Below are 25,826 nucleotides of genomic sequence, written 5' to 3'. Positions count from 1 at the left end.
TTGGCAGTGATGTTATGACTTGTTGTTGTTGTTGTTGGTGGTGGTGGTGGTGACGTGATTGTATTGATGCTTTGTAGTTATTGTTGTTGATGTTTTTGTTATGGTGATGTTGGATGTTGACGTTGGCACTGATGGTGGTGATGTTGAGACTTGTTGTTTTTGGTGGTGGCGAAGTTATGATTGTATTGCTGTTTCATAGTTATTGTTGTTGTTAATGTTAATGGAAGTGGTGTAGACGGACTTTTTTCTTTTTGTTAAACGTGTATTGTTTACATATTTAACCACACACACACACACACACACACACACACACACACACTTGGCACTGGTGCAGGAGTCACTCACCAGAGGGCCACGACCCCACAACATTGGCACGCCGTTGATACGCCTCCCTTCCCTCCCCCTTTCCCCCCCTCCCTTGCACGTGTATAACCAGGGTTGGGGGGAAGGAGGGGATGGAGGGAAGGTGTGAAGGGGTGAGGAAGAGGAGTAAGTATGCAAATAAGGATGAGGATATGGATAGGGGAAGAGTGGGGATTGTTGGGGTAAGATAAAGGAAAGGGAAGGGATGGGTAGGAAAGAGGGGGAAGGAATGGATAGGGAATGGGAAGTGTATGGGAAGAGGCTATGGGAAGGAGAAAACAGAATAGGTGAAAAAACGAGTGAGTAGGGAAATAATGGTATGGGAGGAATGGGAGATGAAAATAAGGAAGGGAAGGGAGAGAATCGAGAAACAGAGAAAATGAGTGGAAGAAAAGGAAAGGAAGGAGAGAGAAAGGTAGGGGAATGATGGATGGTAGGGGAGGAATAGGAAGGGTAGAGAAAGGAAGGAAGCAGTGAGGACAGTTAGGAGTGGAAGGGGAAGAGTTAGGGAAGGGAAAGCTGAGGGAGAGAGAAGCGACAGTGGATGAATGGGAAGGGAAGAGAAAGACAGAGAAGAGAAAGAAGGGAAAGAAGGGAGAGATAGGTGAAGGGAGGGGAGCGAGGGGAACAAACAGTGATGGGGAGAAGGGACGGGAGGGATGGGGAAGGGAGGGGAGTGGTGGGGAAGGGAGAGGGGGGGAGAACGGAGCAACTGACCTTGACAGAGAGAGAGAGAGAGAGAGAGAGAAACTGACATCATCCCGCGCGCGTGTGTGTGTGTGTGTGTGTGTCAACGTCTTGTGCCAAAGGAAGCACCATCATCTTCCATCACCATCTGTTTATCTGTCTGTCTATAAGCTGAGAGACAGACAGACAAGCAGGTTATATGCACACAACTACACCTGTCTTTTTATTTACACAGGAAAGGAAGCAAATCGAGTGGGAAAAAAAGCTCACTGGCACAAAACATAAAAAAAAAACATAAGAGAAGGATCAGTATAAGTTGAGGAAACAGACAGATAGGTAGACAGATAGATGGACAGATACATACAACAACACCAGCCACAACAGGATCACTACGGTAGGGATAGATAGATAGATTAACTGAGATAGATAAACATAGATAAATACATAGACCTAAGAACAAAGGCAACATAGCTATTTCACCTGATCTGATCCTAAACAGCAAACAATAACTTATATACCAGAAGAAAAGAATGAGTTAATTACTGTTTATATGGTGGCAAAAAGATTCATTAAGGTATAAGTAGATTTGACGTCACCATTAAAGAACGAAGAGGAAGAGGAGGAGGAGGAGAAGACGAAATAGAAAATGAGGAAACGACGGAGTAGGAAGAAGGAATGATAGAGAAAAGGAGGATGAGTTGTAGTATTAGTAGTAGTGGTGGTAGTAGTAGTAGTAGTAGTATAGGAGGAAAAGAAGAAAAAGAAGAAAAAGACGAAATAGAAAATGAAGAAACGGTGGAGTAGGAAGAAAGGATGATAGAGAAAAGAAGGATGAGTTGTAGTATTAGTAGTTCTTATGTTCTTATGTAGTAGTAGAAGTGGTGGTAGTATTAGTATAGGAGGAGGAGGAGGAGGAGGAGGAGGAGGAGAAGAAAAAGACGAAATAGAAAATGAGGAAACGGTGGAGCAGGAAGAAGGAATGATAGAGAAAAGAAGGATGAGTTGTAATATTAGTAGTTCTTATGTTCTTATGTAGTAGTAGAAGTGGTGGTAGTATTAGTATAGGAGGAGGAGGAGGGCACACTATCACTGCCAGCTGCCTCGTGCCGGACACTGGCTGTTGTGCTTGACTGATTTAACACTACTGCTGCCCCTGACCCTTCCCACCCTCCACTCCCCTTCCCTTTTCTTTTATTCCTCCTCTTCCTTCACCTTACTACCTCATCTTTTCCTCCTTCACATCCTCTCTTTTCAGCATTTCTTAATTCTATTCCTATGCTTCTTGCCCCTATCCTCTAATCTTTACTTGTTTCTTTCCTTTTATTCTCTATTCCTACCCTCAACTCCCCTTCCATTTTCTTCTATTCCTTCTCTTCCTTCAAATAACTACCTCATTCCTTCCTTCTTCCTATCTTCTTTTCCCGGCACTTCCTTTATATTCCTACGTTTCCTTGCCCCTATCCTCTAATCTTTACTTGTTTATTTCCTTTCAATCTCTATTCCTACCCTCCACTCCCCTTCCCTTTTCTTCTATTCCTTCTCTTCCTTCAAATAACTACCTCATTCCTTCCTTCTTCCTATCTTCTTTTCCCGGCACGTCCTTTATATTCCTACGCTTTCTTGCCCTATCCTCTTTTCTTGTTTTTTTTTCTTTTTATTCTTTCTTTGCTTTCCTCCCATAACATCCCCTTCCTCTTCTCCCCTTTTCTCGTTTCTTCCTTTTTATTCTCTTCCTTCTCGCATTACCCACTTCCCTTCCTCCTTCTCCCCCTCTTCCTCTTTTCTTTTATCCTTTCTTTGCTTTCCTCTACTCCCCTTTTCTCGTTTTTTCCCTTCTATCTCTTCCTCCTTTCCCCTCTCTTCCTCTTCTCTTTCATCCCTTCTCTGCCTTCCTCCCTCAACTTTCCCTTCCTTTCTTCCTCCCCTCCTCCTCTTTTCTTTCATCATTCTTCCTCTCTATCCTCCTCTCTCTTCCTCACTATCTACACCCATCCCTTCCCTTCTTTCTCTTTACTTCGTGGTGACCTTCCCTTTCTTCTAACGGCTCTTAGCATGGACGACGACGATGATGATGGTTGTGACTTTGAATTGGAGCTCACTTCTATCATTCATTATTTTGCTTGTTAAGAATAATGGGGCAAGATATAAGTGGTGGTGGTGATGGTGATGACGGTGGTGGTGGTAGTGGTGGTGGTGGTGGTGATGATGGTGGTGATGATGGGGTTAGATATTACACATGGGGTTAACCACTACAACTACTACTACTACCACTACCACTACTACTACTACTACTACTACTACCACTACTACTACGCGGTGGCTTGTGTCGATAACCCAGCTTCCAGAATTACAATAAACCGTCATCTTCACCATTAGCATAACATCAACATCGTCATCGTAATAGAAAACATCCCCCGAGAAAGCTGCCCGTCACGATGTTGAGTCTAATTAAATTTCAAAACATCATTAGTTTGGGTTTATTCACGTACAAGATCTTTATATTTTTTTGTCTATGAACATCACCAGCACCACTATCACCACCATCAACTCCATCACCATCATTATCACCCTCTCCCTCTTCTTCTTTTTCTTTTCTTTTTCATTTTCCTCCTTTTTTTCCTTTTCTTCTTCCTCCTCCTCCTTGTCTTCTTCTTTCTCCTCCGCCTTTCGTCTACTTCTTCTTCTTCTTCTTCTTCCTGTCAGTCTAGTAACGCTTCTTTGTGCTTGTTGGCGAGGGCGAGGTAAGGGAGGAAGAAGGAGGAGGAGGAGGAGGAGAGAGGAGGAGGACATGGTTTGGCTGGGTAGGTTAGGGCAGGATGGGAAGGGAGGGAGGGAGAGAGGAGAAGGGGCTATCCACCTCCACCTCCTCCTCAGTCTCGCCTGACCTCCTCAAAGGGACGGACGTTGACCTCGCTGCCCTACCGGCATCAAACCTTAACCTTGCTTTTCGCCTCGTCTGGTGAAACGACACTTGTTATTTTGTATGTAAATCGACTCCGTGTGTGTAAATCGACTCCGTGTGTTACATTTTAACGTCACAACTTTTGAAATCCGTTCATCCACGTTTTTAATTAACCGTTACTTAAATAGGCCCGTACGCCTTCTCAGAAATCGAACGACTAACTGTGCTTGTTTACTTGTCTTATTTAGCACCACTCAACCTAATTAATTAACGTCTAACTCAGTGCTGTGACGCGTCTAACTAGTGTTTGAAGTGTTGCGAGGATTACCGTAAGTGAGAGGACTTCCCTGCTACAGCCACGAGCGGTTAAGTTATTAATCGACTTTTTTGTGTTTCCTGTCTTTCCTCAGTAGGATTACAACTACACGACCTAACACAGCACCCAGTGAAAGACAGTGAGCTTCTTGTGTCTAACTAACGTAGAAAATCTGTCACTAACGTAGAAGTACAAAGCTTGACCCGTATACCAGCACACCTGTTTTGAAAAGGAGGAAAAGTTTAATCCCCCAGAGAATTTTAATCCCGGAGGGAAAACACGTGTGGGCCCTCATAGACGCCACACCTCAAACTCTCCCGCGTGACTCGACCGATTTAAAGCCGCCTCCCTTCAGGTGTTGATACAAAATTCATCTTAACTGTAAAGTTCACCGATATATCGTCTTGCAACAGTAAATAAAAAAAAAAAAAATAAAAAAAAAAAAAGAAAAAAAAAAAGAAGTAATCATGCCGTCCAACTATTTCAATTGCTGTAATTGTTCAAAGAAATATGCTGCGATTCATTACCAAACCAGCGACGCGATGTGTAGGTACTGTGTCTTAGACTTACGTATTCAGGCACTACAAACAACCAACGAGGATCTACAACGCTCCAATGCGTTACTCTGGGACATCGTGACGTCACACCCTCAACTCCCTTCTTCTTCTTCTTCTTCTTCTTCTTCTTCTTCTTCTTCTTCTTCTTCTTCGTCTTCTTCGTCTTCTTCTTCTCCCTCTTCACCCTCCACCACCAGCACCGCCATCACCCCCGCCCCCTCCCCCACCCATCCCACCATCACCACCACCTACTCTTCCTCCTCCCCTTCCTCTTCCTCACTCTTCTCTTCCGCCCCTTCCTCCTCCTCCAACTCTGCCCCCTCCTCCACATCATCAACATCCTCCTCCTCTACTCCCCCCCAGCCAACCCCTTCTTCCTCTTCCTCCTCCTCCGCCTCTGCCACCTCCTCATACATTTCTTCTCCCCTCCTCCACATCCTCCTCCTCTACTCCTCCCCAGTCAACCCCTACCGCCCCTTCCTCCTCCTCCGCCTCTGTCCCCTCCTCCACATCCTCAACATCCTCCTCCTCTACTCCTCCCCAGTCAACCCCGTCCTCCTCCTCCGCCTCTGCCCCCTCCTCCACATCCTCAACATCCTCCTCCTCTGCTCCCCTGCAGTCAACCCCTTCCGCCTCTTCCTCATCTTCCCTGGGCTCCCCCTTGTCCCTCTCCTCTACCAGCCCTCCTAACGCCTCCACGTCCAGTCGCCACCACTCCCACTCCTCACTACTCATCCATTAGACGCCACAAGACCATTCTTCCTGCTGTGGTCTGCGTAGATCAGACACAGTTTCGGGGCACAGACAAGCTGAAAACATCTGTTAGACTTGTAGGGGACTCGCTGGTTAGAGGTCAACTAACGGAATTCTGCGGCAGGAATACAGAGACGCGGAGGCGTTATTGTATTCCGGGAGCCAAACTGGACGACATTACTTCAGCTGTCGATGCTGTCACGGAACTCGCGAAGGAAGACACAGTTTATTTGATTCACGCGGGGACAAATGACGTTCAGTCTACTCAAACTCAGGCCCTACTATCAAAATACCGTCAGGTCATTCGGCGTTACAAGACCAAGTCCCCTCACGTCATTGTCTCTGGAATTCTACCCAGAATCAGCGCTTACGCCGGCTTCAACAGCAAAGCGAGCAACATCAATACTAGTCTGAAGGAAATTTGTGACGACGAAGGCGTGGCGTTTACAAACGCCTGGCACCACTTCCTTGAGCGCCCAGACTTGTTTTGGAACGATGGACTACATCTGAATGAGGTTGGATCGGCGCGTTTCGGGAGGCTTCTGGACGAGGCAGTGAAAAGCTTTTCGAAAAGCCTTTCAAAAAACGGCGGGCGAGGACGGGGCAAAGGCAGCCCTTGATCAACCAACCCGTAGCGTCAGTGCGACCCACAAGAAACTGTGTAACTAACCACGCCTCCGACAAGCGAACTGGTACAACTCGTCACGGCCACATTTCTATCATGTACACAAATGCACGTAGTTTAATACCCAAAAGGACGAAATTAGGGCGTATATTGCAACAGAGAAACCAGATGTGGTAGCCATCACAGAGACTTGGGCCAACTCTACCCATCTAGAATCCGAAATGTCATTCCCGGGGTCCGAACGCTTCCAGCCAAGTCGAAAGCACAAGAAAGGAGGAGGAGTAGTTTGCTACGTAAAAAGTACACTCCCTGCCATAAAATAGACAAACAGGACGCAGAGAAATACGATTCTGTCTATGTGGAAATAACCGCAAATAACAAGAAACTAACACTTGCAACCGTATACAGGCCTCCGAAACAACAGGCAGCCGATGACACTGCCCTCTACGAAGAGATTCACTCTCTAACACAAAGCAAGGAAGCAATTATAATTGGGGACTTTAATTGCCCTAACATTGACTGGGGACTGATGACTGGAGATCAAGAGGGTAACAGGCTTTTAGAAATGGTGGAGGATTCGTTCCTCACTCAAGTTGTAACTCAACCAACAAGAGAAAACAATCTGCTGGATCTGGTATTAGTAAGCGACCCCGACCTCATTCGCGACTGTACAGTTGGTGAGAAACTTAATGGGTGCGATCACCACTTAATCCGTTTTAATATCAACATATGTCACAAACTCGTAGATAATCCATCAGTGATACCAGATTACAAAAGGAAATTTCAACTTAGCCCGTGCACTGCTTACACCTACGACCTGGGACCAACTTGAGATCACCGACAATACAATCGACAACGCGTGGAACGTCTTCAAAGATAAGCTGTTGCAGGTAGAGAAGGCTACAGTGCCTACGAAATCCAGGCGAGTAAATGGGGCCATAGATCCACCGTGGATGACCAGAGAAATAAAAAGGGCAATAAACCTAAAAAAAAAGGAATTATAATTTGATGAAAGAGAATGCTACGGCCGAAGCCAGCACACAGTACCACCACAGCCTCAGAGCTTGTCGCAGCCTTATTCGGAGTAGCAAACGCAACTATGAAAAGCAAATAGCGTGCGAAATCAAAACTAACTCCAAGAAATTCTTCACGTACATAAGATCGAAAAAGAAAGTAAAATCCAATATTGGTCCCCTGACAGACGAGACTAGATCTGTAACTCAGGACAGTAAACAGATGGCCAGAATCCTCAACAATAACTTCGCATCCGTATTCACAGTCGAGGACATCGAAACCATTCCCGAGGGCCCTGAACCGCCAAGTGAGATCACACCCCTGGAAATTGACTCAATATGCGACCAAGTAGTAAAAAAGTACTTGGACAAACTCAACACGAACAAGTCAACGGGACCCGACAGTTTGTCCCTACGGTTATTAAGAGCTTAAACAACAAACACTTCAACCACTCACTACCATATTCAACCGGTCAGTTCAACTAAACAAGGTCCCGGAAGACTGGAAGATGGCGAACGTAACACCGATTTTCAAAAAAGGAGACAAAAGCGTTGCATTAAACTACAGGCCCATAAGTTTGACATCAGTGGCAGGAAAAGATTATTAGAGATAAACTTGTTAAGTTTCTAGAAAACAATAATGTAATCTCCGACACCCAGCATGGCTTCAGAAACAAGCGCTCCTGCCTAACGAATTTATTAGACTTCTTCCAAGGTATATATAAGAACTGGGATGCCCACATCCCCAGTGATGTTATATACCTGGACTTTCAGAAAGCCTTCGACAAGGTACCGCACGAGCGACTCCTTAAGAAACTGCACTCGGCGGGCATCGGAGCCAATCTGATCGCGTGGATAAGAGATTGGCTCACCGACAGAAAACAACGAGTACTACTCAACGGACAGCCTTCCGATTGGCTACCAGTCACTAGTGGAGTGCCTCAAGGGTCAGTGCTGGGACCCATCCTCTTTATCATATATATCAATGACCTAGAATCAGGACTGAAATCCACAATATCGAAATTTGCAGATGACACCAAGGTGGGTGGAGATGCCCTCACAAAGACCGACTGCGAAATCATTCAGAAAGACCTCAATCACATTATCGAATGGTCGGAAAAATGGCAAATGTCTTTTAATGTTGACAAATGCAAAGTCATGCACATTGGGTCCCAAAATAGTAACCACACATACATCATGAATGGGAGACCTCTGCAAGCGATGCAGGAGGAAAAGGATCTTGGAGTCACTATCAGCAGTGACCTGAAACACGCGAATCACTGTAAAAAAGCATACAACAAGGCCAACATTATGCTCGGGTTCATAGCGAGGAACTTCGAGTGTAAAACACCAGACGTGATGCTATCCTTGTATAATTCCATGGTAAGACCGCACCTCGAGTATGCAGTGCAGTTCTGGTCTCCCAATTACAGAAAGGACATTGCTTTACTGGAAAGGATTCAACGACGCGCCACAAAGATGATTCCAACCTTAAGGGCTCAACCGTACGAGGAACGACTCAAGCGACTCAATCTCTTTACATTGGAGAAAAGACGCCTACGAGGGAATATGATTCAAGTCTTCAAGTATCTAAAAAAGTTCAATAACGTCGATTACTCCAAATTCTTTGAACTGCAAACCAACTCAAGAACTAGAAATAACGGTTTACCCATTCAGTCGAGTCGATGTAACACAGACATTGGAAGGAGTTTCTTTTCAAACCGAGTCATCCGCCACTGGAACAATCTTCCCTCAGAAGTAGTAAATGCGAATACCATCAACTCCTTCAAATATAGAATCGACCGTCATTTCGCTGAGTCAGGAGTAAACTGAATAACGAGGGGCTTCCATCTGCTCCTCAATATCGAGGTGCTTTCATCTGCTCACCAAGCCCCAAGTGGCGGTCGAGCAGATTAAATCACCCAAGCGGGCGACCTCGTAATGAGCCAATAGGCTTTCTGTTGCCTGCATTTCCATGTTTCCATGTTTCCTCCTCCTTTCTTCCCTATCCTCGGGCACTTACCTCCATCACCTTAACTCATCTCCTCCTCTCCCTCCCCACATCTTCATTTCCTTTACATCTCTCTCTCTCTCTCTCTCTCTCTCTCTCTCTCTCTCTCTCTCTCTATCTGATCCCCATTTCTTCCTCCTTTACTTCTATCTCTTCCACTCCCTCTCCCAGTTTTAATCTCTCTCTCTCTCTCTCTCTCTCTCTCTCTCTCTCTCTATCTGATCCCCATTTCTTCCTCCTTTACTTCTATCTCTTCCACTCCCTCTCCCAGTTTTAATCTCTCTCTCTCTCTCTCTCTCTCTCTCTCTCTCTCTCTCTCTCTCTCTCTCTCTCTCTCTCTCTCTCTCTTATCTCCAATGTATCTGTCCACTCCCTCCCTCACTTCCGTTTTTCATTACAATACTTCCACTCCCTCCTCCTCCTCCACTTAATATGTTCTTCTCTATATTCCAACTCTTCTATCAACTCTTTTCTCTCCTCTTTCATTTTTCACAGTTCCTTCACTTCTTCTCTCCTTTTCTAGACATCCTTCCGTCTCTCTCTCCCTTACTTCTTAATCTTTCATACTCTTCCACTCATCCACTTAGCTGTCAACAAACTCCCTTCCACCCTACTCTTCCATTCCTCCACCTAGCTGTCAATAAACTCCCTTCCACCCTTCTCCTTTTCCCCCTACTCTTCCATTCCTCCACTTAGCTGTCAATAAACTCCCTTCCACACTCCTCCTCCTCCCCCTACTCTTCCATTCCTCCACCTAGCTGTCAATAAACTCCCTTCCACTCTACTCCTCTCCCCCTACTCTTCCATTCCTCCACCTAGCTGTCAACAAACTCCCTTCCACCCTACTCTTCCATTCCTCCACTTAGCTGTCAATAAACTCCCTTTTCCTCCCTCCCTCCCTCTTTCCTCCCACTTCATTGCAATACTTCCACTCCCAGCTCCTCTTCCTCCACTTTTTTTCCCTCTATTCTAAATCTTATACATGTCTCCAATCATCTCTATTCATTCCCTTCATTTCTCTTCTCCCATATTTCTTTCATCCTCTCCTTCTCCTCCTTCTCTATCCCGTTGTCACCATCATCATCATTATTACCACTATCATCATCAATTTCACTCCTTCCACAACTCCTCGCCTATGTAACGTATTATGCAAACCAAACATTAATCCTCCCCCTCTTCCTCCTCCTCTGAATCACCGACAATACTAAATAACCTTGGAGAGAGAGAGAGAGAGAGAGAGAGAGAGAGAGAGAGAGAGAGAGAGAGAGAGAGACTATATAGTATAAGGTGAGATTAATATAAGGAATGTCTAAGGCGCTATCAAGACTAAGGTGGCTTGCCTGATAACGTCTGAGAGAGGAGGAGGAGGAGGAGGAAGAAGAGGAGGAGGAGGTTGTGGTAGGGAATGTGACGAAGAGAAGGGAAGAAGAGGAGGAAGTGGAGGAATGTGGGGGAAGAAGGAGGAAAGAAAGGGGATATGAAAACGTTGAAGAGGAGGAGGAGGAGGAGGAGGAAAAATGCTGAGGAAGAGTGATATGGCTGTGATTACTACAAAGGGAGGAGGGAAGGTAGAAAGGAGGAAAGGAAGAAAGGGAAGACAGAGAGAAGAGGGGAATTAAGATTGAAGGAGAAAAACGAGAAAAGAAGGAAGAAATTGAATTAGGAGAAAGACGAGAAAGAAGAGAGGAATAAGAGAAGACAATGGGAGGAAAAATATTGAGTAAAGGAGAATGACGAGGAGAGAAGGAAGAAAGGATGGAATAAGGAAAGACAGTGGAAAAGGAGAATAAAGATAGTGAAGAAGGAGAAAACGAAGAAAGGAAATTAGGAAAGAGAATGGGAGGGGAAAATAGACAGTATAGGAGAACGTGGGAAGAAAAATGATAAAAAAAAAATAAAAAAAAAGGCCGGGGATGAGAATAAATAGTAAAGGAAATAATAACACGGAAAAAAGAATAGAGGGAATGAAAATGTGAGGAGAAAGAACAAAGAAGAAAAAAAAGATGGAGAATGACGAAGAGAGGAACATTGTAAGAGCAGAGGAGGAAGAGGAGGAAAGGAAGAGGAGGAGGAGGAGGAGGAGGAGGAGAGAACGTTCAAGACTCAAGCACGTAACGACTCTTTCCTCCCTCCATTCCTTCTCCCCCTTCCCTTCCCTTCCTTCTCCCCTCTCCCTCCCTCTCTCCCTCTTCATCTGGCCTTATCATCGTCTCCTGATAAGCACTTCATCTATTCCATCATCATCATCAACAGCAGCACCATAAAATAAACAAACTATATAATTTCTTTCCTCTTAATGTCCTTTCACGGAGCTTCATAATAATAATAACAATAATAATAGGAAATTCTGTGGACGAGTAGCTATGTGTGTGTGTGTCCCAGGTGGCGCTAATCCCCCCCACCCCCCTACCACCACCACCACGCCCCCCGCCCCGCCACTGCTCCTGCGTCGCCGTCAGTACGCGGGGTCACGTGAGTTCATCCTGAGGGCCCCGCCACCACCACCATCACCCACTGCTCCAGGAATGCCAAATGTTTCCCCGCAGCAGGCACGGAAAGATTTGTCACGACGCATTCAATTCTTCTTACAACTCATCTATGCTCATCTTCGTTAGTTTCTACTCCTCTGCACACTGATTCGTCCTCTAACAGGCTACTTCCTCCCTTCGTTGAGTTGGGTCTTCAGTAACAGGAAAAAAAGTTGGGTTAGGTTAGGTTGTGTTAGCGAGGAAGTCAGGAAGGATATGTAAATGTTTCACGGATTGATGTGTTAATATGTTATGTATCCTATGAATCATTTAGGTGTACCCTACTCCAGTCCTTTACCCCTTCTATATTCCACTTCCTTACCACCTTCCCCCTCCACTTCTTCCCTTCTCCCTTCCTATGGCCCCTCTCCACTCTTTTATCCCCTACCCTTCTCCACTCCTATACACCTTCTCTATTCCACTTCTTTACCACCTTCCCTTCCACTTCTTCCCTCCCCCCCTTCCTATAACCCCTCTCTCCACTTCTCTACTTCTTTCCTCCACTCTTACCCCTACCCTTCACTCAATTACCCCTTCCCTCCTCCACTTCATTGTCCCTCTCCTTCCTCCATTCCTTTACCTCCTCCGTCTTCCACTCTTATACCCTCTCCCTCTTCCACATTCATCACACACCACTACAATAAAAGGTGGAAGATGTAGTGGTGGTGGAGTGGAGTGGTGATGATGGTAGTGATGTTGGTGATGATAGTGGTTGTGCGTTGTGCCTGACTGTGTGTGTGTGTGTGTGTGTGTGTGGTGGTGGTGGTGGGGGGGGTAGCATCCTCGTGAACGCGCGCTGGTTGTCTCTCTCTTCGCGCGGGTCACGGAGTACACACACACACACACACACACACACACACACAGTCATCCCTTCCTTTCCTTCCCTTCCCCAGACGTCATTTCCTATAGGTGTTTACAAAATGAATAATCAATGACCTTTACACATAACAAGTTGTGCAGACAGCCTTCCCTTCCTTCCTTTCCTTTCCTTAACCATATTTCCTCCTCTTCCTTTCTTCTCCCCTTCTCCGCTTTCTCAACCATCCCTTCCCTTCCTTAATTTCCCTTTCTTATATTCCTTTCTCCCTTTCCTCCTCCTTCCCTTCTATCGCTTCCTCTTCTGCTTTCTATTTCTTGTTTTTCCTTCCATCCCTTCCATTCTCCATCCGCCTCCTTCCTTTCCTCTCCTGGTTTCAATTTTCCTTCAATCCTTTCCTTTCTCCCATGTCTTTTTCCATATTTCCTTTCTTCATCCCCCATATTCCTTTTCCTCCCTTCCTTCCCCCTTTTCGCATTCCTTAATATCACTTCATCCTTTTTTTCCTGTATTTTCTTTTCGGTTATCTTTCTAATCTATCTTTCTTTGTTCACTTGCTTCCTTTCCTCTTTCCTCCATCCAACTTCTACCTCTTTTACCTCTTCCTCTTCAATCCCTCTTCTTTCGGTTAACATTTATTTTTTTTTCTTTCATTTTTTGCTTCTCGTTTCTCATTCTTATCTCTCCCTTTTTCCGGGTCTATTTTCCCCATTTCCTTATCATCCCTTTCTTTTTTCTCTCCACTTTTTCTCTCCAACTTTTTCTCCTCCATTGCTTCTTTCCTTTTACCCTTCTCTCTCTCTCCCTTCCCCTGCCTTCTTTCCTCCATCGTTTTCCTCTCTTACCCAGAATCCTAGTTTAAGGGACCCCCCCCCCCCCTCTCTCTCTCTCTCTCTCTCTCTCTCTCTCTCTCTCTCTCTCTCTCTCTCTCTCTCTCTCTCCCCTCTTTGACCCTCCCCTGGTTGGTCTCCTTTCGTTGTAGAGAAAAGAGGAGGAGAAAGAGGTAACGGCTGAAATGAAGAGGAGGAGGAGGAGGAGGAAAGTAGGTAAATAGCTCTGAGGACGAGGTGGAGGAGTGAAGTAGGTGAATGGCTGAGAGGAGGAGGAGGAGGAAGAGGAGGAGGAGGAGCTGGGTGAATGTTCGAGAGGAGGAAGGTAGTTAAATATATATTATGTAAGAGGAGAAAAAATGAGAACACACACACACACACTTCTGATGAGACCAAAGCCAATTCAATCTTTCCTCTGTACAATCCCTTTTAAAAATATAAGAAAACCCCAACGCAAAAATAGGTAAAAAAATAATGAATAACAAAATAAAATAACTAGAATATATATACGAAGAATTTACAAAGGACGCCTAGCAACAGAAAAGAAAAACATGTAATAAATGGAAACAGAAATGGCTTTAAATAAACACAATTGAAGGAGATTAGAGATGAAGAACAGGGAGAAAGGAAGGACAAGGGAAGGAGGAAAGGAAGAGGAGGTGGAGGAGGAAGAGGAGGAGGAGGAGGAGGAAACACCAACACACCTCCAAAATCACTATCTCCTCCCAATCTTCCCTTCTTCCTCCTCCTCCTCCATCCCTGCCTTCAACCTTCCATCTTCTTTTTCTTCTACGCTACCTCCTCCAACTTTTTCCCCCCTGCTTTTCCTTTCCCTTCTCCTTCTATACAACCTCCAACCTCTCTTCTTCTTATCCTCCATCTACACCACCTCATCACTACCTCCCATCTCTCTTTCTCCCTGCTTTTCGTTTCCCTTCCTTTTCCTCCTCCTTCTTCAAAACCACCAAGAACTCTCCCTCGTTTTCCCAGGCACTGTACGTAGGGAGCTGAAGACCCTTGAGTGGAGGTGTTACATTAGTGAGTATAGAGTAGGCGAGACTGTCTGGCTGGCACGGGGGTAATACTACGGTACAGATAGCCTTGTTGTTGTTATTGGTGGTGGTGGTAGAAGGAGAAGGAAAAGATGATGAAGATAAAGAAGAAAGAAGAAAATGGAGAAGTAAAAGAAGAAAACCAAGAAGTAGAAATAGATGATGTTGAAAATGAAGAAGGTAAAGAAGAAAAGAGGGAAAAAGAAAATATGAAACTATAGGAAGAGTAGTAGAAATAGTTATCATGGTGGTATAACAGTATAGCATAATAGCATAATAGTATGGTAGTACAAAATAATATATCAGTAATAGCAATAATGGCCTCTACCTTACCACCACCACCACCACCACCACCACCACTACTACTACTACTACTACTTCTACTACTATACTACTACTACTACTACGACTCCCTCCCCACGTAAAGGTTAACTTGCTTGCATTATTCAGCGAGGCAAGGCTCTTACGCGAAGCCCCATCATGTTCATTTGACTTCACACACACACACACACACACACGACAACAGGAACCACAAAAACGACACAAAAACACGGGTTACTAAGAAACACACAAACACACACACACACACACACACATCTAGAGTACGCAAAGTCCATTCCACCCGTCACAGGTTGCTAGTCACACACACACACACGCCTCAGGTACACACGTGAATACAGTTTACTGTTTACAAGGCACTAACGCTATACAGGTGTGACAGAAACCACCCGTGTCACATGAACTTACACGAATCACAGTCTGTCTACCAACCACACGTGTCTCAGGTAAACAGTCCAACTTCCCAGGTGGTACAAAGTCACAGGTAAACGTAGAACCTTCCCCCCACACGTGTCTCAGGTAAACACTCTAACTTCCCAGGTGGTACAAAGTCACAGGTAAACGTAGAACCTTGCCCTCACACGTGTCTCAGGTAAACACTCTAACTTCCCAGGTGGTACAAAGTCACAGGTAAACGTAGAACCTTGCCCTCACACGTGTCTCAGGTAAACAGTCTAACTTCCCAGGTGGTACAAAGTCACAGGTAAACGTAGAACCTTCCCCCACACGTGACTCAGGTAAACAGTCTAACTTCCCAGGTGGTACAAAGTCACAGGTAAACGTAGAACCTTCCCTCCATACGCGTCTCAGGTAAACAGTCTAACTTCCCAGGTGGTATAGAAGTCACAGGTGAACGTAGAACCTTCCCCCACACGACTCAGGTAAACAGTCTAACTTCCCAGGTGGTACAAAGTCACAGGTAAACGTAGAACCTTCCCTCCATACACGTTTCAGGTAAACAGTCTAACTTCCCAGGTGGTATAGAAGTCACAGTAAATGAACCTTTCCCCAGTGTCATTTCCCCCTTGAAAACTCCCCCTATGACCTTCCTGCCTCCTAACAAATGACCCCATGGACACTTTCCCTCCTGGACTATTCTCCCTCTAAGACACCCTCCCCCCCACTCCTGGACATCTTCCCCCTTTTATACAGCTAAGATATATAGTTGTTATTAAGGATACAGTGGACAGATTGTGAGGAAGTTGTATTTACTCTTGATCCAACTGTTGTCATATATAAATTTAGGCTACACGTCACAAGTAATACTATGTAGCACTATAATATACGTGACATGCAGTACAATATTGGTCACAGGTAGCAATGTATCAGTCAAGGCCGTACGTCATATGTTAAACAGAACAGGTATATGGTCTGCTTTGCCTTTCCCCACGACATCATTCTAAGAGCCCTTCCATCCTACCCTCAGTTCCTTCCCCTTTACATACCCGCATAGTCTGAACATTCATTTTCAGTCATAAAACACAAACAAAACCATCTAATTCTGCACATTTGAGCTTTTACACTTGGTATTTGAACTGGCATAAATGTGAAATACGATTCTACTACTACTACTATTACTGTTACTACTACTACTATTACTACTACTGTTACTACTACTACTACCACTACTGCTAATAATAATAATAATAATGCCTACGCCGGCAGCCCCTTCTTCTTTTCCTCTAGCCTTTTAAATGAACATTATAGTATTCGACTAAGACACACGTGTGACCTTCAGGATGGAATACGTGAAAAAGGTCAAGGGTCAATACACACACACACGCACACGAAAAAACACATAAACACGAACGTTCTGATAAGAGATGCACTTAGAGGAATGTTTTTTTCTCTCTAACACACACACACACACACACACACACACACACACACACACACACACACACACACACACACACACACACACACGTATCCTCACTGTACCAATAATTTAATCAAGAGAGGATCATGAAAAAAAGGAAAAGAATGACTCCTGAGAAAAAAAAGATAACAGGGGATTAAATATAAACGAGAGAGAGAGAGAGAGAGAGAGAGAGAGAGAGAGAGAGAGAGAGAGAGAGAGAGAGAGAGAGAGAGAGAGAGAGAGACACAAACACTCAATGAAGAAAGGGTAATGGAGGAAACAATGAAGAAGAGGGGGAGAGACAGGAAGATGAGAGGAAGAGAAGAGGAGGGAAGAGGAAGAGGGGGAGGGAAATGGTATTCCAGGAATGATATCCGCTGAGGAAGGCGGAAAAGAGAGAGAGAGAGAGAGAGAGAGAGAGAGAGAGAATGGGTTCTTTTAAACTCAAAAACTAAGATCTAATTTAGAGCTTCACTTTTTTCCTGGGATACGCTCTCTCTCTACCTGCGCGGGACATAGATCGATCTCACTTAGGGAGCTGCTGATCAAATACTCTCCTCCTCCTCCTCCTCCCCCTCCTCTTCCTCCTCCTCCTCTCCTCCAACGTAATAATGGGAAAAGGGGGTCCTTGATACACCTTCATTTTATCAATACAATATTACACTTTTAATAAGTATCGATTTGGTGATGGCGGTAGTGGTGGTAGTAGTAGTAGTAGTAGTAGTAGTAGTAGTAGTAGTAGCAGTAGTAGTAGAAGGAAGAAGAAAAAGAAGGTAAGGAAAAGAAAGAAAAACTAGAACAGGAAGAAAAAGAAGAGCATAAGATAATAAAAATAACGAGAAAAATGCAGAAGCAGAAAACGAAGGAAGAAAAAGAAGAGGGACAAAGAAGAAGAAATGAGAAAAAAATCTGAAAAAATGAAAGAAAAAGGACATGAAAAAAAGATGGAAAGAAAACGAATAAAGAAGAAAAAGCAGAAAATAAAGTAATAACAGTCATCAGTCCATCACAACATCACTATACAATCTAGACCAATAATTACGAATGAGGACAACGAGAACCACGACGATGACCATGAACACGTGAGCTGAGGGGGCCAAGTCACGTCACCTGCGGCCAATACGTACCTGGGGAAAGAAAGGAAAGGTGAACGTTAATTGGTTATCGTGCAAGAAATGTCAGTCTATCAATTAGTAAGCTATAAATAAACACGTCTTACATACTTTTACGTACCCTGTCACACACACACACACACACACACACACACACACACACACAGGTAATGACGCGACCATCTAGGCAAAAGGAGACACAAACTTAAATAATGATAAAGGTGATGATAAAGATGATGATGAAGATAGTAGTAGTAGTAGTAGTAGTAGTAGTAGTAGTAGTAATGATAACAAACACCACCACCACCACCACCAACAACAACAACAGGAAAACAATAATATTAAAGAAAAAAAAAACAGTGGCAGCAGATGGTGGTATTTTCAAGGAGAACGTCCGGCTGGTTGGGTCCTGGTGCTGGTGGTGGAGGTAGTGAGGGTGGGTGCATGGGTGGGTAGGATGCTGCTGGGTGACTGTCTAAGAGAATGGGAGGGTGAGTGACCGTAAGGGTGGGTGAATGGGTGGCTGAGAGGCAGGGTGTGAGTGGATGAGTAACTTTGAGTGGATGGATGAGTGACTGATAGGTATGGGTGAGGGTTATTGGCTGAGTAGTGAGTAGGTGAATATCTTGTAGAGTGGATGGGTGACCTTTTTGTGTGTGTGCATGTGTGTGTGACAGTTTGGACTAATAGGATGGCCGGGAAAGAGACAGACAGACAGAGGCTTTGAGGCAGGGTTGGGGAGGCTGCAGAGTGACTGGCTGACTAGGTGGGTGGATGTCTTGCGTGTGTGGGGAGAGGGGAAGAGGAGGAGGAGGAAGGGGTGGAGTGGGGTGAATTTCCGGGGGTGAACATGACTGGTGAAGGTCTATTTTTTTGGTGTCACGGCTACTATTTCTACAACTGCATTCCAATCTCACGCATGGGTTGTGCACTCTTTAAGTTAGTGGTGGTGGTGGTGGTGATGATGATGGTGATGATGATGATGATGTTGGTGGCTGTGGTGTTGGAGGGGCTATTTTTTTTAAGGGGGGGAGGGGGAGAGGTAAAGTAGTGTGAGCAGCTTATGAACAACAAAAAACTAAACAAAAAACAAAACAAAAACAAGAAAGCAACAAAAAGGTAAGTATTATTAGGTTACACACCCCTGAAGAAAGCCTACCTCCCCCCCCCCCCCAAAAAAAAAAAATAAATAAATAAATAAATAAATAAATAATAATAATAATAATAATAATAATAATAATAATAATCTCTCGACAGCCATGTTATGTTATTATCCCGACTACTGATGTGATAGCTTCGTTAATCCTCACTTGTTACTTCTTTGCATACTCTCCCTCACCTCACCTCACCTCACTACCTCCCTTCATTCATTTATAACTCACTTTTATTCTTTCACTCTTTAATCCCTTCCCCCCTTCACTCACTTCAATTATTACTCATTCTGTTTTATTGTTACTTTCTCCCTTCATTCACTCATATATTGCACCCTTCCTCCCTTCACTCACCTATTTAATGTATTGTTCATTCTATTTTATTCTTACTCCTTCTCTCCTTTCACTATTCATCTATATATTGCAGCCTCCTCCCTTCACAGACCTATTTCATTTTATTTATTACTCCCTTCCTTCCTTCCTTCACTTCTTTAATACTTCGCATGCACTCCCTTCCTCAACTCCCCTTCCGTCCCATCCACTCTCCGTTCTTTCTTTCATCTCTCGTTCCACAGCTGTTGCATTAGCTTTTTATGATCACTCCCGGCGACGCTGATATCTTGGTGTTTTCTTTCTCTTTTTCATCAATAGCTTTTTTAGTGTGTCGTTCTTGCGCCAGATTCTGCTCTAAATATATATCCCACTCCCTCCCTCCCTCATTCACTCAGTCACACATTTCTCTCTCTCTCTCTCTCTCTCTCTCTCTCTCTCTCTCTCTCTCTCTCTCTCTGACTTCCTCCTCCCTCTTCTGTCCTGCAGCTGCTGTCTCGCTAATCCCTTCATACTCTTTGCAAGGTTAATGTTTACTTTTTAATATATAGTTTTTTAATTCAATGGTTTCTTTCTTTTCCCCAGCTGTAGCAGATTAGTAACTGTTAAATGTATGATACGCGCGTTACTGACTGATTTCTGCTACTATTACTACTACTACTACTACTACTACTAAACCTCTTCCTATTTCTGCTCTCCTCTGCTGGCTGCTCTAAGTGACTTTTTTGGTCGGTGATTGGATGCACATGTTCCCGTCTTCGTTGCTGACCGGGTTACTTATGATTGCAATGTAAATGTGACTATGTATGATTATGTATGTATATGTTGACGTTGATACCATTCTAAACTACTTTCCAATCATACTACTACTACTGTTTTATACTATAGGTGAAGGAAGGGGGAGAACTGAAAGGGAAAGTAAGAGAGGGGAAAGCGAAAGGGAAAATAGGTTTGAGGAAAGGAGGAAATAGAAGGGGAGGGAGAGGGGAAGGAAGGTAGGAGGGAAGTGAAGGGTTAAAGATGGAAAGGGGAGGGAGGGAAGGGAAGTGAAGGAAGAGAAGGGGAGGGAGGAGAGAAGAAAAAGGGGTATATAAATGGAGTGGCAAAACGTTAGAGGTAAAGGGAAGAAGGGAAGGAGAGAGAAAGGTTGGATGAGAGGGGAAAAATGAGGGACAGAAAAAGGGACACAGAGAGGGTTGGAGGGAGAGAGGGAGACTGGGGGAAAGGGAAAGTGAGGGAAAGGGATAGAGGGAGAGAGGGGGAAAGAGAAAGAGCGGGTCAGAGGGGGTAAGACTGGGAGAGGGAGAGTGAGGGAGGGAGACGGGAAAAGAGGGGGAGAGGGGAAAAGAGTGTGGGAAAGGGAGTGAGAGGGAGAGGGGAAAATCAGAAAGGGCAAAACTGGATTCCTGCTTAACATCTGCCCTTTTCTGATCCCCCCCCCCCCCCTCTATCTCTCTCTCTCGAAACCGTCAGACCAAAAACCTAATTAGTAAAGTTAAATTATTATGAAGTAAGGAAGAAAAAGAAAGTGAAAGCCAATGTTACGCTCGCAGCAACAACAACAATAATAATAATGAGAATAATAATAATAATAATAATAATAATAATAATAATAATAAGAAGAAGAAGAGGACGAAGAAGATGAAGGAGGAGAAGAACAAGGAAAGTAATAATAATAATAATAATAATAATAATAATAATAATAATAATAATAAAATGATAATAATAGATAAATAGACAAATACTTAAGTCCCTCCAAAACATGTTATATAAATGATGACTAACACGCTTGGTCCTTTCTACGCATAGGGATGAAACATAACCTTAATTTTCAACGTAATACTAACAGCGTTGAGTGTTCTGAGAGTCTTAACGCAGAGAGAGAGAGAGAGAGAGAGATGAACGAATACCACGTACAGCAAAGGAGGAAAAAAAGAAGGAAAAAAAGAGAAAAACGGTGGAGAGAGAGAGAGAGAGAGAGAGAGAGAGAGAGAGAGAGAGAGAGAGAGAGAGAGAGGCTTGTCAACACCGTGCCTGGCTTACATTCGCTAATTATTACACTCATTAGTCACAACAAAGGCTCCACCACCACCACCACCACAACTATTAACACGTAACAAATGCCCTCATCATCACCACTACTAGAATCAATATCATCACCATTTCCGTCATCAATAACACAAAACAGAAAGCATTACCACCATCACCATCATTAACATCACTATCTATACTCATTATCACCATCAAGACACCTCTCCTCCCGAAGTTGACCTTTCTTTCGGCCACCTCTTTGGATTCTTTTTTGGGAGCAGCGAGTAGCGGGCTTTTTTTTTTATTATTGTTTTTTTTTGTGTGTGTGTGCCCTTGAGCTGCCTCCTTTGTTGTAATAAAAAAAAAATAAAAAAAAATAATAAAACACCGCTTTTAAGTATACCACACACAGTTATATCACCACAACCACCATCATTATCCCCTTCACTATCATCAACACCACCAACACTATTTTTTTTTAGGATTTTCACTCACTATCACCACCACCACCATCACTATCTACATTAACATCATCACCCTCACTATCAACACCATCTCACTCACTATCACCACAAACAGTTGCATCATCATCACCCTCACTATCACCACAAACAGTCACATCACCACCACCACCACCACCAACATCACTATCTACATTAACATCATCACCCTCACTATCATCAACACCATCTCACTCACTATCACCACAAACAGTTGCATCATCATCACCCTCACTATCACCACAAACAGTCACATCATCACCACCACCACCACCACCATCACTATCTACATTAACATCATCACCCTCACTATCACCAACACCATCACCACCACCGCTAATGTTTTTTTTTTTGTTTTTGTTTTTTAACTTAGAACCACTTGTACTTTATCAATCATCATCACCACTTTTGCCGTACAATCACCATTCTCACCACCACAAATGACATCACCATCCTCATCACCACCAATAATATCAGTCACCTTTCATATTAGTTACAATCACCACCATCATCATCATCATCATCACCATCACCACCACCACTCAATCGATGCCAATGACGTAATTTTCTTATTATTTTTTTTTAGAATAAACAAAGAAAACGGGAGATACGTGGAACAGGAGTGACTAAAATAAAATAAAAATAAAAATAAGAAATAAAATAAAAATATAAATAAGACCACAAACAATTAGACTCAATCACTTATTTAAATCTATCGACGAGGGAAAACAACAACAACAACAACAACTTAAAGACGATCCATTGAGAGAGAGAGAGAGAGAGAGAGAGAGAGAGAGAGAGAGAGAGAGAGAAAACATAAAAAAGAGGGACAGAAAGGAGGAAGAGGAGGAGGAGAGAAAGGGAGAGACATATGGAGGAGGAGGAGGAGGAGGAATGGGGGGGAGGGAGAGGAGGAGAGAAAGAAGGAGGGAGGGACAAAGTGCTGAACAAAGGAGAGAGAGAGAGAGAGAGAGAGAGAGAGAGAGAGAGAGAGAGAGAGAGAGAGAGAGAGACTTACGACACAGAGCAAAGGAGAAAGAAGAAAAGAAAAACAGAAAAGAAAATGGAGAAAGAGAAACAAAAGACAGTGAAGAGAAGAAAATGAGAGAGAGAGAGAGAGAGAGAGAGAGAGAGAGAGAGAGAGAGAGAGAGAGAGAGAGAGACAAGGACACCATAAGAACCTAACTAAAAAATGTGCCTGTGCGTGCGTGCGTGCGTGTGTAAGGGGGGAAGGAAGTTATTCTGCTAGAGGCTCTCACAACTTACTGATCAAGGGGGGGAGGGGGGGGAGGGACAGGGGGAAAGGGGGAAGAGGAAGGGAGAGAGGGAAAGAGGAGGGGAAGGGATGGGGGAAGAGGGAAATGGAGGGGAGGGAGGAAAAGAGGGGAATGGAGGGGAGGGGGAAAGAGAGGGGAGGGGGAGGAGATGGAAAGGGGAAAGAGGAGGGGAGGGGAGGGGGGAAGGGGGAAATGGAGGGGAGGGAGGAAAAGAGGGATATGGAGGGGAAAGTGGAAAGAGAGGGAAAGGGTTGGGGAGGGGGGAAGAGAGGGAAAGGTGAACGGAGGGGGAAGAGGGGGAAAGGGGAGGGGAGGGGAAGAGGGAGATGGAGGGGAGGGAGGAAAAGAGGGGAATGGAGGGGGAAGAGGAGGAAAGGGAAGGGGAGACTCTATGCTAACATATCAAAGCCCCTCTTTCCTCCATCCCCCTCCCCCCTTCTTTCCTCCATGTCTCCACGGTAACAGTATTCTCTCCCTCCCTCTCCTTATTCCTCCTCTCCTCCATTATTTTTTCTTCCTCTCATCTTTTTTTCCTCTTTTCCCTTCCTTCCCTTCATCTTTAACTCTTTCTCCTTCTATTATCATTACCATCACCACCATTACCATAAGCATCATCACCACCATCATCACCACAACCATAAATTACACCCTCATCCTCATCAACACTAAAATCAGAGTTGAGTTCCATCACAATCACCACCATCACCACCACTATCAACTCCTTCTCCTCCTCCTCTTCCTCTTCCTCTTACTTATCATACTACTACGTCTTTACCTCCTCCTCCTCCTCCTCCTCTTCTTCCCTCCTCCTCCTCCTCCTCTTCCCTCCACCTTATCTCTCCATACCTTAGTCCTCCTCTTCTCCTTATCTGAAATCACAAACACTCTCTCTCCCTTCTCTCCATTCCTTTTCCTCTACAAACACTATACCCTCCTCTCTCTCTCTCTCTCTCTCTCTCTCTCTCTCTCAAATGTCTTTTCCTAATTCCTTTTTTTCTCCTCTTTTTTCCCCTTCTTCGTTTCCTTTTATAAACATCCTTTTTTTTAATTTCCTCTTCCTTACATTCCTTTACTTCCTTTTAAAAACTTCCTCCCTTCCTCAATTTTCTCCCTCCTCTTTCTATTCCTTTCATTTCCTTTTAAAACACTTATTCCCTTTTTTAATTTCTTCCTTCTTTTTTACATCCTTTCCTCTCCTCTCTTTTCCATGTTCTCACTCCCTTCTTCTTCCTCACTTCCTCCCTTTATTTTTCTTCTTCATCCTTACCATTCTCTTTGCTATCCCATCTACTTTCCCTCTTTTAAGCATCTTCCTTTCATTACCTTTCCTTTTTTTTTTCTTTCCCTCTGCTATCCATCTTTTTCCACTAACTTTTTTTTCCAATTTCCTCTTATTAATCATCCTTCCTTTTCTCCTTTCCCATTCTAAACATCTTTCTCTCCCCTACCGTTCCTTTTTTTTTTCAATCTTACTTTCCCTACCTTTCTTTTTTCCTCTTCCCCTTCTAACCATTTTACTTCTACTACCTTTTATTTTCCTTTTTCTTTCTCCACTATCTTACTACCACTATTTTTTTTATTATTTTCATTCCCATTTCTAAACTTTTTACTTTTCAATACCTTTCTCCCACCCCCCCCCTTTTTTTTACCTTCAATCTTAAATCTCATCTTTTTCTACTTTCTTTTTTCTTTTTCCTCCTCTACTTTTTTTCCTTCTTTCCTCTTAAACCTCATCCTCTTTTACCTTTCCTTCTTTTCCTTTTCCTCTTCCACCGCCTTTTCTTTCCCTTTTCCCATTCAAACCATCTTTTTTTTACTTTTCAACTGCTTCATTTGGTAAGGTAAGAGGAGGAGGAGGAGGAGGTCAGAGCGTGTAGCCAGGCAGGTAATGCAAGACGGGACAGGTGAGTGAGCAAAGCGGCACCTGTGGGAGGCTGCAGGTTAATTAGTCCTCGGCAGGTAACAGGTTTGGGCAGGGAATGTGAGTTTTCGTGTTATAAAAGATTTCGCAACACGGATTTGATTGCGGTTGTGTAAGTCTTCCTCTTTTCTCGTCTTCTGTCTTTCTTCAATGTGTTTCTCTCTCTCTCTCTCTCTCTCTCTCTCTCTCTCTCTCTCTCTCTCTCTCTCTCTCTCTCTCTCTCTCTTATCTTATCAGTTTTTCTTTTTCTTCCTTTCTTTGTCTTACCTTCACATCCTTTTCCTCTCTCTCTCTCTCTCTCTCTCTCTCTCTCTCTCTCTCTCTCTCTCTCCCATCTTATCTCTTTTCTTTCTTTTCCGTTCTTCTAACCTTCACATTCCTCTCCTTACCTCCTCCTCCTCCTCCGCTTACCTCCAACTTTTAACACACACACACACACACACACGTTTCCTCTTCCTCATTTTACATCCAGGGAGAGAAAGAGATGGTTCCTTATACTCGCAACTCACCATTACACTGCAAGATTCATTTACTCCCTAACCAATGCCCTAACGCTCACCTCTCCCCCCTTCCTACCTCACAATTTTCCTCCCTTCTTCCCTATCCTACCTTTCTATCTCACTATTTTGCTCCCTTCTCACCTATCCTATACCGCTCTACATTACTCTCTTCCTACGTCAATATTTATCTCCCTACTAAACTTCTTCCCTTCCCTTTTTACCTAACAAGTTTCCTCCCTTCCTTTCCTTTCCTCCTATTGGTTCTCTCTAATTATCCTCCCCTATACACCTTTATTTTTTCCCTTCTCCGTTTACTTCTGTTCTCATTCTTCCTTCCCTTATTTCCCTTA

At 44.0% G+C, this 25,826-nt stretch overlaps 1 protein-coding gene across 2 annotated transcripts in view; it reads right to left on the bottom strand.

Moving 5' to 3' along the window:
- The window catches only part of LOC126987750 (AT-rich interactive domain-containing protein 5B-like), a 100,566-nt gene that overhangs the window by 6,320 nt on the left and 68,420 nt on the right, over positions 1 to 25,826 (bottom strand). The window contains exon 3 of one of the 2 annotated variants that reach the window (XM_050845043.1): positions 17,746 to 17,781. The exons of the other annotated variant lie outside the window; for it this stretch is intronic. Coding sequence (XP_050701000.1) covers positions 17,761 to 17,781 — 21 coding nt within the window. The 3' untranslated portion in view covers positions 17,746 to 17,760. Of the gene's footprint in view, positions 1 to 17,745; positions 17,782 to 25,826 lie in introns of those variants that run through there. 2 annotated transcript variants of the gene reach the window in all.

The sequence above is a fragment of the Eriocheir sinensis genome, chromosome 66, assembly GCF_024679095.1.
Source record: "Eriocheir sinensis breed Jianghai 21 chromosome 66, ASM2467909v1, whole genome shotgun sequence".
Taxonomy (NCBI): domain Eukaryota; kingdom Metazoa; phylum Arthropoda; class Malacostraca; order Decapoda; family Varunidae; genus Eriocheir; species Eriocheir sinensis.
Note: the sequence above shows the minus strand (reverse complement) of the source record. Positions and strands in the feature narration are given on the sequence as shown.